The sequence below is a fragment of the Phyllobates terribilis genome, unplaced genomic scaffold (assembly GCF_046119375.1).
Source record: "Phyllobates terribilis strain yellow unplaced genomic scaffold, ASM4611937v1 Scaffold_1__5_contigs__length_1240528914, whole genome shotgun sequence".
In the NCBI taxonomy this organism is placed as follows: Eukaryota; Metazoa; Chordata; class Amphibia; order Anura; family Dendrobatidae; genus Phyllobates; species Phyllobates terribilis.
The window spans coordinates 256,616,283-256,633,139 of record NW_027362761.1 but is presented as its reverse complement, the minus strand read 5'-3'; the positions used below and the strand labels follow the sequence as shown (position 1 = coordinate 256,633,139).

Genomic DNA, 16,857 nt, shown 5'->3' with positions numbered 1-16,857 from the left:
ACTCCGTCAGCACTCACCACGTGTCCCAGGTATTGTACCTTTGGCTTCAGTAGATGACACTTTGAGGGTTTTACCTTTAGGCCATAGTTTGCCAGGGCTTCAAACACTTCTGCCAGGTGTTCCAGATGGTCCTCATAGGTCTTGGAATAGACGATGACGTTGTCCAGGTATAGTAGGACCGTCTCGAAGTTCCGGTGTCCCAGAAAGCATTCCATCAACCGTTGGAAGGTTCCTGGTGCGTTGCAGAGCCCGAACGGCATACAGTTAAATTCGCTGAGACCCATCGGGGTGGTGAATGCGGTCTTCTCCCGGTCCGCCTCTGCTACAGGAACCTGCCAGTACCCGCTAGTGAGATCCAAAGTAGAGAAGAAGTTAGCAGATTTTAATGCAGCTAAGGACTCTTCTATCCTTGGTAACGGGTACGCATCTTTGTGTGTGATACGGTTGACCTTCCTGTAGTCTACACACATTCTCATGGTGTTGTCTTTCTTTTTCACTAAGACTAGTGGAGCTGCCCAGGGGCTACAGCTGTCCGTAATTACCCCAGCCTCCTTCATGTCTTTTAGCATCCCCTTGGCGTGTTGATCGTGTGCAGGGGGTACGGGTCGGTATCTCTCCTTTATGGGAGGATGGTCTCCCATGGGGATGTGATGTTCTACCCCCTTTACTCGCCCGAAGTCCAGCGGGTGTTTACTAAACACTCTCTCGTACTCTTGGACCACCCGATAGACTCCCTGTTTTTGGTGTGAGGGAGTGGAGTCGGTACCCAAATGCAGTTGCTGACACCAGTCTTCCATTGGTTTCTTAGAGCCTTTACCTTCCTCTGGTTGAGATGGAGGCAAGGGTTCCACGGCCTGTACAGAGTTCTGGTTGATGGTGAACAATTTGGCTAGCGTGGCATACCGGGGCAGGTATACTTCTCTCTCCCCGATATTTATGATGCGGACGGGCACCCTCCCATGGCGTACATCGACCACCCCACGTGCTGTCAAAATGGTGGGCCTACTGTCTGAGTAGACGGGTTCTACCATTGCTTGGTAGTCTCTACCTCTTAGACCAATAGCTGCCCGGCACCAAATCATCATCTCACTTTTCGGGGGCATGGCAATAGGGAACTGGTCACACATTCTCACACTACCTATCTCACCACCAGATAGTTCCACCTGTTGCCGTTTCATCAGTGCCCGGATCTCTTTTTGGAGGACACGCTGCTGGCTGGAACTGGCGTTCTTGGCAACCTGTTGCAAAATAAGAATCACCTCTGCAAGACAGTTTTCGATTACGTTAGTACCTAGGGTTATTTTTGGGTGACTCTCGCGACGGTCAATGTCCATAATGATCAGTCCTTGTGCCGGCAGTTCAACTTTACCGACCTTGATGGTCACCTCCTTAAATCCTATCTGTGGCACGGGCTGACCATTGCTGGCGATAATGCTCAGGTCATCATCTGGGTAGCGGGTTATGTCCGAGTCATTCCAGTACCGCTTAAAGAGCACGTACGGGATGGTGGTGACCTGTGACCCGGTGTCTAGTAGGGCACTCATAGGAATGCCGTCCAGTACAACAGGCAAGACCGGACGTCCCCCTACGTATTTGTCACGCCAGTTCGATGGGCCTGATGATCTTAGGCCTGGGGGTTGGCCCTCTACCCCAGGTTGTGCCCGTTTAAATGACAGTACCTTGCCATATGTCCGGGTTGATTGCAGATGGGTCGTCCGTCCTCGTTGTATCTGTCGCTGGGTCTCCCTCTGGCCGGTGGGGTCCTCCTCAGTCGGCGCCACGGGACGTCCTCCGGTCCGGATTCCAGCTGGATCTTTCCTGGAGAAGAGACCTGTAAAGACTGCACAGTTCTGGTTAGCGCGGCAACGCTCTTAGTCAGCTCTTGGACCTGATGGTGCAGGTCTGTAGCCGGGTCATTGTTCAAAGCCTGCGCATCAGCTCCCACAGGCCCTGCAGACAAAGGCGCCGCGTCCTGGTGATAAGTGATAGCAGGGCGCCTGTAGGTCACAGCGCCACCTGGTGCCGGTTCTCGGAGCACCCGGATGGCTCTGTCCTTGAACTGTGCAAAGTCCAGGTCAGGGTCCTGTAAGGCCATTGCCCGCAACTGGGTTCGGTGGGCATTGCACAGTAGACCCTCAATAAATTGTTCGGTCAACAGCTTGTCTTCATTTCCCACCCTGTCAGGGTCTGCCTGCTTAATGGCTCTCAGGGCCTCTTGTAGGTTTAGAGCATAGTCTCTTATACTTTCATGTGCCCGCTGTTTGCACCCGTAAAATCTGAGCTTTATTTCGGCTGAGGTTCGGGTATCAAATGTGTCTTTCAGCCAGGCTAGTATTTCTCTGACAGTCCTCTTCTTCCCAGGTGACCAGGACTTTACCTCCCTTTGGGCTGCCCCGATTAACTGGGCCACCAGAATGCTCACTTTTTGCTCTTCTGTGAGGGGGTATACCTGGAAGAGGCTATCAAGTCTTTCCCTAAAGTCACTTAGGGTATGTGACTCCCCTGAGTACTGGGGTAGCCAGGTTGCCCCCGGGATATAGGGCATGGTGAAGGGCATGACCGCAGCAGCGGTTGCGCTGGCGGCCGGTGTGACGGTGGAGCTCCCCTCGGTGTCCGACATCCTCCTCCCCCCTAGTGGACCGTGGCCTACCTTGCGATGCTCTTCTTCCGTAGGCCGCGGCTCCGCAGCCAATCGTCGGGGTAGAGGACCTGGCGTCGCGCTCCGATGAAGTCAGCGTCGCTCTTCCTCCCTTCCAGGACCTTGCGCAGCGTCAGTGCGTGGGGCGGAGCTTCGGATCTCGCGCGCTTTCGGCGTCCACGCCCCTCTTCTTCCCGTGCGGCGTCCCGAAGATGGCGTACGATGGCGGGAAACAGCTGCGGATGGCGGGAAGACGGCAGAAGACGGCGGGAAACGACCCAAGATGGCGTCCGATGGCGGGAAACGGCTCCGGACGGCGGGAAACTTCGCCACAGGTAAGTATAAAAGTCTTTTTCAGGCACGCAGTACCCGGTGGTTGCGGGCACGAAATCCTGCCGACTACGCCAAAGTTGACGCGCCCCCTGGGCCTGTGCTGTGCAGGGGATACCCGGAGCCGGATCGCTGGGGGTTGTAGTCCTCCATGGCTGTGACCCGGTCCGTGCCCAGGGCGGTCAAACCAGTGGCAGTCTTAGTAACGTGACAAATGTCCGACTACGCCACCCGTGGATTGCGGTCAGTGGGGACCGCCGCTGCGCTGCAGACTGCTGAGGCTGATGTTGTATGCACAGCCAAGTATGGGATAACTCCCCACGGGAGAAGTATTGCCTCAGGGCAGCTAGTGTGGACGATGGGAGTGATGGTGTGAGCGTCCAAGTACTAATGGTGCTGGTGCGGCGATGAAACACAGAGACGTGTGGTGCAGTTCAGGGTCTTTACTGATGGAATAACGCAGACCCTCCCGGGAGTACTGGTTAGCAGTAGGGGCCTGGTCAGTCTGCAAGCAAGTAGGATCTCCCCTGGCCAGGTGGAGTTGTAGGCCTCCCTGACTATCTGCACTCTTTCCTGGCTACCTAGCTCTATGCGGGTAGAAGTAGCCCACGTCCCTGAGTATACCGTGTGGTGCTCACCCGTATGGCCGGTGACTTGGGGCCTTCCGTTAGTCTCCGCTTCACGATGGCGGTGCTGGTCCCTTGCTTGTGACTGTGCCTCCGGGCTTCTATGGCCAGAGGACATGGAATCCCCTGCCGGTTGGATTCTGCTGCTGGACCTGGATGTCCCCACAGCCTCGGACTCCGTGTCCTGGTTTAGTGTCTTCAGCCAAGGCGAGCTTTCTAGCTTCCAGCCTCTGGCACTCACTCCTACTCCTACTGAGCTCCTAGTTCTTGCTTTCCCTCTCCAGGCTCTGACTCCCAGACTCTGACTCACCTAATCCCGCCCCAGACCCAGTTTATAAGGGCAGATTCCTCCCCTCCCAGGTCTGGGCGGGCAGTGTTGCATGCTTAGGGCTCCTGACCAGAGAAACCTCCCACTTGCTCTCAGACATAATATTTCTATTACTGTGGCAACCAGACCCCTGGGGTGCCACAGATATGGTATGTGCAGTCTGCTATTTCTGTGCAAGGAGCACTACTACTTGAGCAACACAAACACATCTTGACTACTGTTCTCAAGTAGTGGAGCAGTCGAGTTGTGTGCAGTGTGTCTATACCACTTCTATCCTGTTGATTGTCACTCAGGTACAGTATATGTGGACACTCCACAGTGCCACAATTCCTATTGTCTATACTGGGTGTCATTCTCTGTATCTGCTCTTATTTTGTATATATGAACCTTGAACAGTACCAATTTTCCTATTCTCTATACTGGGTGTCATTCTCGGTATCTGCTCTGTATTTTGTATATATGAACAGTCATTTGATCTGACGCTTAAGATGTAATACTTAAAATGTACTTTGTTCTTGGAATACCTCCTTTAAGTTTGTTTCCAAACGAAAAGGTTCATCATTATAATTGATGAAAGCGAGAAGCTTCCTCAATTGTAGAATTATTTTTTTTTTATAAATATCAAGGTTGGCCCGTGACTTTGTCTAAGCTTTCAATTTTGGTCCTCTGTGTGTTTGAGTTTGACATCCCTGCTGTAAATGCAAAGGCTTAATAATTATAGTCACTTTATGAGGTTCAATACGCTTCTTGCTTTCTCCCACACACAGTCGGTAAATACAACTGTTGTTTAATTTCAGTTTAATTGTTTTTGATTTCTTACCAGGCCCTGAAGAAACATGTGACCCAAATTGTGTCCTCCAGACAGAATGTCATTTTGTAGTTTACCATAACTCCCAACCATCCCGGAACTGTGGGACAGTCTTGATTTTGAGACTCTGCCCCGCAGTCCCGACCGGGCGCTTCCGTCTCCCGCACTACAGTGGGAGGCAGCTGCCATGTCCCCTCTGTCTCTCCCTCTTCTCTTAGTGCAGAGAGCACGCTCCATGTCATCCCTTCTGTTTTCCTGGACTGAGGTAATTTCAGCAGCCACAGCACAATAACCCCCAGCAGCAGTACTGCTGTGTGCTTTGTTCTGGCTGCTTTCTCTGAGTCCCCTGTGTCTGCTGCACACACGCAATGACCTTGAGGAGCAGACACTGATTGCGAGCACAGCAGTCGACAGGCTGGGACCTGCACTCTGCACCCGCACTCCTCTGCACAGAGATCATTTTACAGGTATTTTTGCAGCCTCATCTATGCAACTGCTGGTGAGAGCCACCTAACCTTTTTTTTTCTTAAAGTAAGGCTATGTGCCCACGTAGCAGATTTGATGCAGAGCGTTTTTGCCTCTTTCTGGCAGAAAAAAAACGCATGCAGATTTACATGCATTTTTTTCTGCCAGAGAGAAGAGTTTTTTCAGCGTTTTCGCATGCGTTTTTTCAAGCAGTTTTCCAAGCGATTTTGAGCATCACTTGGAAAAGTGCTTGACAAGTTGGTCACACAATATAAATCCATGCAACCGGCATGGATTTATAATGTGTGAACAACTGATGCTTTAAATGCAGCATCTATAGTAAAAAAAAAAGAATTAAAACGTTAAAAATAAAAAAAAACCTGTATACTCACCTCTCCGGTCTCCTCCAGTCTGCTCCCGGCCTCGTCCTCTCTCTTCGGCGTCCCGCCGTGTACTGTCAGGACCTGCGGTGACGTCATTTAGTCAGCTGATGGTCACGCTGCCATCACCTGACCGCCGACGTCAGCGGTCGCGTGACCATCAGGTGACTAAATGACGTCGCCGCAGGTCCTGACAGTACACGGCGGGACGCCAAGCAGAGAGGACGTGGCCGGGAGCAGACCGGGGGCTTCCGGAGAGGTGAATATACAGGTTTTGTAGTCTCATCTTCATCGCGGGTACCACACGCACTGCGATTACGCTGCAAATTCGTGGCCATTGAATTTAATTGAAACGCAGCAAATCCACATATACCTGCGGGTTTGCTGCGTTTTCAATGTTCCTCAATGGCCACGTATTTGCAGCGTAATCGCGGTAGAAATGTTCATGCTGCGTTTTGCAACGCAATGCGAATTCGGCGCGCAAATTAGCGCATCATGTGCACAGCACATCCGAATTCACATTGCTTTGCATGGCAGACTGTTTTACAAGCATTTTCGCAGCCGTAAAAACGCCGCAAAAACGCTACAAAAGCGCTACGTGGGCACATGTCCTAACATCTCCTTTTGTGCAGCAGCCATTTCCCTCTTCTATGCTGCTGCCTGTAGATGAGCAGTCCCAGCTGGGAGTTCTCTGCAGCTGAACTTACTCACAACTTTCCTCCATACACAGTCACAGATCTGCAGCCATGCTGAAGGTCTTTATGTGCTCTGCTTCCAATGTCCCTAAAACCAAGCTTGGAAAGCCTGATCCCATAGTGACCATCACCTTCAGAGGTAAGATTAGGACCAAGTTTCCTGGAGTCTCTTAGCTGTGGCTTTCTCATTCCTGAGCTGTGCAGCTTCTATCACTGCTATGTAATAAGCTTTTCTTCCCTCATCAAGGACACAACTGCCTTTACTGTGTATGGTTGATCTCCTAATTCCATCTCTGACATGGTGAAAGTGATTTGGAGAACTACAAATCACAGAATGCCTCATTCTTGGTTTTGTTCCGCACTAAGCAGAATGCCCCAGGTCTGCCCTTCCAGATTTAACTGGATGATAACATGGTCACCTCTCTCCAGGTGTGATTAGCATGTGCTCCATGTTACTAAGCTATGTATCATGTGTTTTATTATGTGTCTGTTGTATCCTATTTGTACCTTCTTTGGGTTTTATGTTTGTTGGTGGGCACGGCGAACATATGGCACATTCTGCGTCTTCGGTGGGGATCGTGCATCTGTGGCGCCCCTGCTGGTTCAGTCGCCACAGAGGTACTTCATCTCTCCCAGAGGTGTGGTGCCCCACTCTCAGGTAAGGAGGGAGTACTGCCCGGGACCCACCCACCTGCATCCAACACTACACCATTCCAGGACCAGCAGGCGGGGCCTAGATGCGTGCTGAGCCTGTCCCTGGTTGGAAGGGGGGGAACCAAGAGAGGGGGAACCATGTAATGGGTGTGGGTGGAGGAAGTAGATCAGGGGAGCACCTTCACAGGGAGTATAAAAAGGGGAACCATCTTGTAGGAGACAGGTCAGTTCAGTCTGAGGAGAGAGTGTTGGGAGCAGAAGCTCTGTAGGAGCTCTGCTCAGGAAGAGCGGGCCTAGTCTGGGAGGCCCAGGAGAACAGGCTGAGAGAGAGGATGGGAGCAGAGGGAAGGCTCCAAGAGGAACAGAGGGGATCCCAGGGGCACGGTGAGTGTGGAAGCCACCCGTGCGCCCGAATCTACCAGGACGTGGAGGGATCAGGCCGCAAAGGGGACGACCGAGGAAGGCACACAGAACAGGGTCCCGTTAAGTACTCCTGAATTACCTGAGGGATTGCTGAACCCCTTCCTTGGTGAACGCAGGACGACGTGGGAGGTTACACACTGGCGCTGGTAACCTAGAGTCTGACAACTGTGAGTAAACCTTGAAGACTGCACCCCACTGTGTCCTGGAATTATTGCTGTGTGGCGCCCCTGAGGGTTCAGTCGCCACAGAGGTACTGCACCTTACCCAGAGGTGTGGTGTCTCTCTTCTCTCAGGTAAGGAGGGAGTGCTGCCCGGAACCCCAAACACCTGCATCCAACACTACACTGCTCCAGGCCGGCTGGAGGGGCAACATGCAGAGCGCAGTTGCTGAGCCTTGACCCTGGCTGGAGTGGGGGGGAACCCAAAGGTAGGGGGAACCAGTAGTGGGTGTAGGTGGAAGAAGTAGTTAGAAGGAGCACTTTGGTAGGAGTATAAAATAGGGAAGCCATCTTAGGGTGGCAGTTCAGTTCAGCAGATGAGGAGTTGATAAGTGAGAGCCGTTCAGAAGAACGGCTCGGGACAGTTCAGAAGAACAGTCCGGGAGCAGAGTCTCAGTAGGAGCTCTGCTCAACAAGTAGGGCCAAGTCTGGAGGCCCAGGAGGGGAGCAGAGAGAAGGCTCCGTTCTGTCAAAAGGGATCCTAGGGGGTACGGCGAGTGCAGGGCGGCACCTGTACGCCCCGAATCTGTCAGGAGACAGAGGGATCGTAAGCCGCATTCTAATCCCCAGGAGGGTCAAGCAGGTCCGGGATCCGACGTACAGGAAGGACTTCAGAGCACCCGAGCAGGATTGAGAGTGGGCAGCGCAGGGCAGGAGGGAGAAAGACCCAGTGTGAAGTCGGTCTAGAGAGGAACACGAGAAAGTGGGGTTCTGTCAGGCATTCCTAAAACCCCCTGAGGAAGAGCTGAACCCCTGCCTGGTGAACGCAGCGTGACGTGGGAGGCTGTAAGCTGACAGTGCACCCTGTGGAACTAAAGAACTGTGAGTAAAGACACGGATGACTGCACTGCACCGCCTCTGTCCAATTATTTCGTCCGCGCCATCATTCCCTCCCTGCACTACAACACCCAGCGCAACCACCATACACTGCCCTGGAGCTAGCTCTACCCGTGGAGAGCCACACCATCCCTGCTGCGGTAACACCAGCTCCAGAGGACTGCTCCGCAGCGGCGGCTCCCTCTAGCCGCAATCCACGGGTGGCGTCACGAACACTTAAATCCCCTACAACTATTCCCCCTTTTGAGTTACCGCCCTGGACCACGGACTGGGCAGTCACCGTGATATCCCCCGGCAACCAGAAGCCCGGCTGCCGAGTACCCCACGGCCCTGGGGGCGCGTCAGCTGCGCCATCACCAGCCCTGCACTACACTGCACCAACAACATCTACCCTATAGAGTCACTGTATCCTGCCCTGGGGCTAAGCTCTGCCTGTGGAGAGCTGAACCAACTCTGCTGTGTCACCATCAGCTCCAGAGGATCTGCACCGCAGCGGCGGCCCCATATAGCCGCATGCCACAGGTGGTGTCACGAACATTATATATAAAAACTTCATTCCCCTTTCACTTTATTCCCCTTTAATTGACCGCCCTGGGTCACGGACCAGGCCACTGCCACCGTGACATCCCCAGCACTGACCGACCCGGCTACCGAGTACCCCACGGCCCAGGGGGTGCGTCACATCACTATGTTACCCACTGATAAATGAATGAAACAAACCAATGAGGTCCATTGTCCCATTCAGACAACTCTGACCCCCTGTTCCCACTATATCATATAGATGTTATAATAGGAGTATACACTGCTCAGGATCCCTGGTGTGATAACCAAGGTGGTGCAGAGGGTGAGACTTTCCATGTCTATAGAATATGCCATAAATGTCTGATAGACGCTGGTCCCACCTCTGTGATCAGCATCTATCTCCAGAACAGGGTTGTTTTGTTCTGGCTGGTGTCTAAACATAGGGAAAATGCACACCACTGTATTTCCGGCCCAAGAACAATCTGGCAAAATATCGGATCACACTCAGACCAATGTTATTTTATGTCAGATTCTTTCCCTCAGACAGTATTGTCTGAGGTAAAAAAAAATAGCTGCATGTTTGATCCGATATTCGGATCGCACTCAGCCATGCAATTCAATGAATGTGTGGGAAACACAATTGGACACAATTGCGTAATTGGACCTATTCTCTCAGATGAGAGAAGACATGCTGGAGTGACCCTACCCTTCGCAAGAGGAATGGTGGCGGTGCATGTGCCGACTCTCTACTTTCATTCCCATGGACGTTCTGAATACAGCCAAAACTCCTATTGCTGTGATTGGAGAGAGATGGCGGATACGCCACCACTGCTCCTCTCGCTAGTGGTCAGATGCTGGCCAAATGGAATAAAGGGATGCTGGCCAAATGGAATAAGGGGACCCCTGTTTTGGATGTAGATTCATGACTTCTGGGACCCACACTCCTCAGACATTCATGGCTTATAGTTGTGCCAGAAATGTCTCTCATGAGATAACCCCTGTAAAGGGAGCATGTCAGTATGTTTTTACATATGGCTGTATAGGCTCTTGTCCCCCAATAAAAACGATACTGTTTTTGTAGAGATGTGATGCGCCAGGGTCTACGCCCTGCAGTCTCGGGGGGGCGGCATGTCCCTCACTACCACTGCTCCTCTGACATCTCCTCCTGCCAGGGGAGAACTAAATGGTAAATGGGTGTGGATTCGGGTGTGGCCAAAAAACAGCACAGCGCGCCTCATTGTCTGTCCTTCTCTGTGTTCTTTAAAAGTTGGGGGATGAGTTTACTAATCCTAAGACTTTTCTCACACTTAGCAGCCGTCTCTTTCACATGCAACTTGCTGCACATAGATTTATACATTTAAATAAGTTCACATCAAAGCCATCCGCACACACTTCAGGTTTACAATGGAGCACTTCAAAACATTGACTCCTTCTAATTGATATATTTTATTCCTGCAGAATGACATGTTTAGTAGCTTGTTTACACAGGCAGACTGCGCTTAAAGGGAATCTGTCACCAGGTTTTTATTATGTAATCTGAGAGTAGCAAAATGTAGGGACAGAGACCCTGATTCCAGTGGTGTGTCACTTACTGGTCTGCTTGGTGCAGTTTTGATAAAATCTCTGCTACAGATCTGGACGCTCTCTGAATGCAGAACTCTGTATAACCCCACCCACACCACTGATTGGCAACTTAGGGTTTACATTGTACATTGACAGAAAGCTGCTAATGAGTGTTGGGGGTGGGGTTACAGAGCAGGAGGACTACTTAGCACTAGACAACTAGTTCTCTAGTCATAATTTCCTGCTGATAAAACACTGATTTTGTTGAAACTACACCACACAGTCCAATAAGTGACACATCACTGAAATAAGGCTCACTGCCCCTACATCATGCAGCTCTACGATTATCTAGCAAAAATTTAATAACAGATTCCCTTTAACAATGCATACTAACCAATCTGTAATAGATCGTTCAGTGCACATAGACTGCCATTTCTCTCAGCAGTGTCTGGTTCACATAAGACTATGTATGTGTAATAACTAGTGTTGAGCGAGCACTAAAATGCTCGGGTGCTTGAAGCTCGGGCCGAGCTCACCGTGATACTCGGGTGCTCGACCCGAGCAACGAGCCCAATGTTAGTCTATGGGAGACCCGAGCATTTTTGCGGCGGCACCCCCGGCAGTCTGTAGAAAGCCTAAAAAGTGCCCAAAACGATAGTGACAGTGCTCAAATGACATGGGGACAGCATGGGCATCGCTCCAGGAAGCATTTCTGACCCCCAAGTCACTGCTGTCAACGTGGTCAGAGGTATTAAGCCACTTTTACGGGGTAACAATAAAACGTTCAAAAACGAAACTGAAACGGTTTTCCTGTGAAATATGTTAAGGAACATCCTTTTCAGGGTACAGACTTGTGTATAAGGTAAAATAAATAACCAAAAACAAAAATACTCCTCCACACCTTGGGCTATGTTCACAAGTAGCATTTTTTATGCGTTTTTGCACTTTTGTATTGCTTTTAACCGTGACAAATGCATTCACTGGGAAATGTCATTTTAACATTTTACAACCTTATCTGGCCATGTGCTGTGTGACACATGCATACAGTGCTGAAAAGACATGGGAACAGCATGGCGAAGACCCCTGGAAGCATCTCTGACACCCAGGTCACTGCCTAAAGGTGTGCCCATCAGAAGTGATCCTTGCCGCATCAGAAGATGCAGACTTGCAACTATCCCTGTGCAAGTCCTTGTCCCAGGGCAGTGTTCAATTGTACGTCCCCCATTCCTTGCAATGCAAGCGCAAATATGCAGTCAATCACCCACCCACCCACCCGCAGGCTGCAATACCATACTGCTTGCTTGCTTGCACTTGAAATTGGGCCTTTTAGGCATGTGGAGGTGGAATCTGGCCACCATGTCATGGCTGCATCGGCGGCCTGGTATCCATACTCAGTCCCCAGCCGCCCGGCGGTTGGGTGTCCAAGCTTGGTCCACAGCCGCCAGGGGGTGGCCGGGTGTCCATACTCGGTCCCCAGCCGCCCCGCGGCCGGGTGCCCACACACGGTCCCCAGACGCCGGGGGGCGGCCGGGTGTCCATAAACGGTCCCTAACCGCCCCTATTTGTCCCGGTGCGCCTTATACACAAGTGTGCATACCAAAACATTACCTGTGCCCTCCCCAGTGCATTTAGTGGGAAGGACAGCCTAACCACAAACACGTGGACAAGTGAATGTGGCCAGGGATGGTCCATCTCACTGACGCCTTCACACTGGGTTAATATTGTGGAAGCCGGGACACCGTTGGACACTGGGATGCAACACATCCTCCAGACATAGAGGATTGCGAGTCCTGGGTCAATCAGGCTTCAACACAAAGTTCAGAAGGTAGACAGCAGCAGTGGTCGGCCCCCTACACAACGAGTAAATTATTCATGATCATGAGGCCATCCATCTCCTTACCTTTCTGTTCCCTGGAATGCAAGCGCATGTATGTAGTAGCGGCTAGGCCTGAGGTGGTCAGCGTTTTGGCGCATATCCTACCTCCTCCGAGGATTGCTGGATGTTTTCCTGCTACTATCCCAGTTCTATGACTCCCGTTAAAACAAAGCTTCAGGTGATGAATGATGGATGAGGTGGTGGCAAAGGAGAAAGAGCAGGAGGAACAGGTCTTAGAACTCTCCTGTTAGGTTTTTTTCTATCTTGCTGGTCACATGACCTTGTTTGCCTATTTAATCCTGCTCCGCCCTCCTGGCCTTGCTGGACTTCATTGTAATTTCTACTCTTAAGTTAGCCTGGTGCTTAGTTACTTTTCTCAGTCTGTTTAGCTTGGTCTTCGGACCTTTATGTTCTATGTTGTGTGTTTGTCTTTTACTGCTACAATTTCTGCTAGGAGGTGCCCAACTTTATCCCAGTCCCTAGTTCTTGTAGGGATCCCTCCCTTGCATCTATAGGTCTTCGTACAGACTAGCCGAGGACTTTAGCGGGTCTGATCGCAGGATCAGGTTCCCCGTTACAACGTAGGGATCTAGCTTAGTTCTATTGTAGGGACAGATCTCCTTTCTTTCCTTAGTGCTTGTAGCAGATCATAACAGTAAGTCCAGCCCAAAAATATCTCTAAGGAAAGACTTCCAGTTTCCATCATGGTGTCGGTTCAGGATTTGGCTCAACGCCTGTTGGGACTCTCTCTGGAGGTGGCCGAGCTCCAACAACACGTGAGTAGCTGTTCTGGAGCACATTTTGTGGAGCCAAAGGTACGTTTGCCTGATTTATTCTTTGGTGATCAACAGGAATTTTTTTCCTTTAAAAATGCTTGTTTATTGTATTTTCATTTGAGACCCAGATCCTCTGGTGATGAATCACAGCGCATAGGGTTCATAATGTCACTTTTGCGCAAAGAACCTCAGGGATGGGCCTTTTCTCTCCAACCTAGTGATCCATGCTTTAGATCAGTGGATAGTTTTTTTTTCTGCTTTGGGTTTGCTGTATGATGATCCTGATTGTGTCTCATCAGCTGAGACAGAATTAAGACATTTGAGGCAGGGATCAGGTAATGTGGAAAAATATTGTTCTCACTTCCGTCGGTGGTCTGCCCAGGTGGGGTGGAACGATTCAGCTTTGAAAAGTTTGTTTCTTGCGGGGCTAGGTGAAAGGGTTAAGGATTTGCTGATTGCTTATCCCACACCTGGAAACTTGCAGGAGGCTATGCAATTAGCTATACGGGTGGACAGGAGACTGCGTGCAAGGGTTAATGAAAGTAAATCCTCTGCTATGTCAGCTCCGAGTCTTGAGAGGGTCTGTACTGACATTGGAGAGCCGATGGAGATCGGGGCGATGGCACCCCGCACTCAGGAAAAAGACCGCAGATCTTCTGAAGGTTTGTGCTTTTATTGCGGAAAATCTGATCATTTTATTAAGAACTGTGTACTTCGTATGAACAAAGAAAAAAAAAAAAGGTCAGTTACGCCCGTATTGCCTGTTTAAATTCTAAGGGGGTATTTCTTTCTGCTATTACCACTACTCAGGAAGAATTAATTGAATTTCGGATATTTGTGGATTGTGGTTCTACTCTGAATGTGATTGATGGGGGATTCTTGGAAAAACTTAAATTAAAACCCAAACCTTTGTCATCCCCTATTGCTGTGGTTTCTGTCGATGGCTCCCCCTTGAAGAGTGTTACTCACAAGGTCTGTGAATTTCCCCTCACTATTAATGGTGTTCATCAAGAAAATTTGGATTTGGTGGTATTAAATAATTTGCCTTCTCCAGTAATTTTGGGGTTACCCTGGTTAAAATTGCACAATCCTGTACTGGATTGGTCTACCAATGAAATTAAGTCCTGGAGTCCCAAGTGTTATGACAAGTGTTGTAACGGACGTATTGCTGCGGTGGATAAAGGGGAATTGCCTGTACCTATTCAGGATTTTTGGAGAGTTTTTTCTGAGGAGGAGTCACAAATATTGCCTCCCCATAGAGACTATGATTGTACCATTGAATTTGTCCCTGGAGCCGTTTATTTAATCTTACTATTACTGAGAGAAAGGCTTTGGAGGAATACATACAGACAAGCTTGGCCGCCGGTCACATTAGGCCTTCCAAGTCTCCTGTGGCTGTTGGATTTTTTTTTTGTTAAAAAAAAGGACGGCGGTTTACGTCCTTGTCTGGACTTCCGTGAGATTAATAAAATTACTCTACGCAATCCTTACCCACTGCCATTGATTCCTGATTTGTTTAACCAGTTAGTGGGGGCCAAGTGGTTCTCTAAAATTGATCTCCGGGGGGCATACAATTTGTTGCGCATGAAGGAGGGTGATGAATGGAAGACTGCTTTTAACACTCCTGTAGGTCATTTTGAGAACCTGGTTATGCCTTTTGGTCTTACCAATGCTCCAGCATTTTTTCAGAATCTTATTAATGACATCCTTAGACCTTTGATCGGCAAAAATGTGGTTGTGTATTTGGATGACATTTTGATTTATTCGCCTGATCTGGAGTCTCATTGGCGGAGCGTACGTGAGGTATTACAGTTATTAATTGACAATTCGCTTTTTGCTAAGCTGGAGAAATGTGAGTTTGCTGTACAGAGAATTAGTTTTTTGGGCTACATTATCTCCAGCGAAGGTTTTGAGATGGATCCGGTGAAAGTTCAAGCTGTGCAGGAATGGCCTAGGCCTATTGGTTTGAAATCGATACAGAGGTTTTTGGGTTTCGCCAATTATTACAGAAAATTCATTAAAAATGTTTCTATTATTGTCAAACCACTGACCGATCTCACCAGGAAAGGTGCTAATGCGGTTCAGTGGACTACTGAGGCCATTGAAGCTTTTGTGTTTCTAAAGGAGAGGTTCAGCTCTGCTCCTATCCTTATGCAGCCTGATGTGACTAAGCCGTTTCTGGTTGAGGTTGATGCTTCTTCGGTGGGGGTCGGTGCGGTGTTGTCTCAGGAAATCAAGGATGGAGTACATCCCTGTGCTTTTTTTTCAAAAAAATTTTCTGAGACTGAACTTAATTACGATATTGGTAATCGGGAATTGCTTGGCTATTAAACTCGCATTTGAACACTGGCGTCATCTCTTGGAAGGTGCTGAATTTCCCATTCAGGTTTTCACTGATCATAAAAATCTGATCTATCTTGATGCTGCCAAGAGCTTGAATGCCCGTCAGGCTAGGTGGGCACTTTTTTTCTCGCGGTTTAATTTTTCCGTTACTTACATCCCGGGTACCAAGAATGTTAAAGCTGATGCTTTGTCTCGCAGCTTTTCTCCCATGGTCGGTGCTGAGGAGGAGGGGAGCATTTTACAAGAAGGTGTTGTGATTGCTGCATTGGACTCCGTTTTGGAAGATGAGATTCTTAAAGCACAGGAGAATGCCCCATCTAACACTCCCCATGGGAGGTTGTTTGTGCCTAGGACCTTTAGGAGAGATTTGTTTGTTGAGTGTCATGAGTTTCGGTTGGCAGGTCATCCAGGAATTTCTGAGACCAAGAGACTTGTGGGTTGCAGTTTTTCGCGGCCTGGATGGCCGAAGGAAGTCATTAAGTGGGTGCGTCAATGTACGGTGTGTGCTAGATCTAAGTCTTCACATACTCCTGCAGCGGGGTTGCTTTGCCCTCTGGAGGTTCCTGGTGCACCTTGGACACATCTGGCTGTGGACTTTATTACTGACCTTCCCGCCTCTGAGGGTTTCACAGTCATCTGGGTGGTCGTGGACCGTTTTAGCAAGATGTGTCACTTGGTTCCTTTCATCAAACTGCCCTGCGCTAAGACACTCGCTAAGGCCTTTGTCAAGGAAATTGTCAGACTACATGGTGTTCCTACTGACATTGTTTCGGATAGGGGACCTCAGTTCGTGGCTCGTTTTTGGCATGCTTTTTGTGACAGGTTGGGAGTTCATTTGTCGTTTTCATCCGGATATCATCCTGAGTCTAATGGCCAGACAGAAAGGAAGAATCAGGATGTTGAGCAGTTCTTGCGTTGTTTTGTGGCAGACAATCAGGAGGGGTGGTCTGAGTTTCTGCCACTTGCTGAGTTTGCTCTTAACAACCATACATCCTCTTCTGCTTGTTGTTCGCCTTTTTTTTGTTGTTCTGGGAGACATCCGTCTTTTGGGTCATTCTCCAAATTGGTATCGGCTGTGCCTGAGGAGGAGAGTTTTTCCGGTGACTTGGAGAGAGTTTGGACGGATGTGCGTGGTAATCTTCAGGAGGCTAACAAAAAATCTAAGAGGTACTTTGATAGGAAACGGCAAGAGGTTTTGTTTGCTATTGGTGACATGGTTTGGTTGTCCTCTAAGAATCTGCGGTTGAGGATTCCTTCTAAAAAATTGGGTCCCAAGTTTGTAGGGCCCTTTAAGGTGCTTCAGGTAGTTAACCAATCTGCTGTTAGGTTGGAGGTTCCTACCTCCTGGAAGATTAATCCGGTGTTTCATGTTTCT

At 49.6% G+C, this 16,857-nt stretch overlaps 1 protein-coding gene across 14 annotated transcripts in view; it reads left to right on the top strand.

Moving 5' to 3' along the window:
• LOC141256953 (cytosolic phospholipase A2 gamma-like) overlaps window positions 1-16,857 on the top strand; it is a 207,619-nt gene that overhangs the window by 65,287 nt on the left and 125,475 nt on the right. Inside the window, exons 1-2 of one of the 14 annotated variants that reach the window (XM_073671217.1) lie at window positions 4,871-4,995; window positions 6,306-6,409. The exons of 9 other annotated variants lie outside the window; for them this stretch is intronic. Coding sequence is in view for 1 of the 5 variants with exons in the window: in XM_073671209.1 (XP_073527310.1) it covers window positions 4,918-4,995 (78 nt within the window). In the remaining 4 variants the exon portion in view is untranslated. Of the gene's footprint in view, window positions 1-4,191; window positions 4,216-4,864; window positions 4,996-5,069; window positions 5,198-6,264; window positions 6,410-16,857 lie in introns of those variants that run through there. 4 more of the 14 variants (XM_073671220.1, XM_073671222.1, XM_073671209.1 and 1 more) reach the window with 4 other exon arrangements.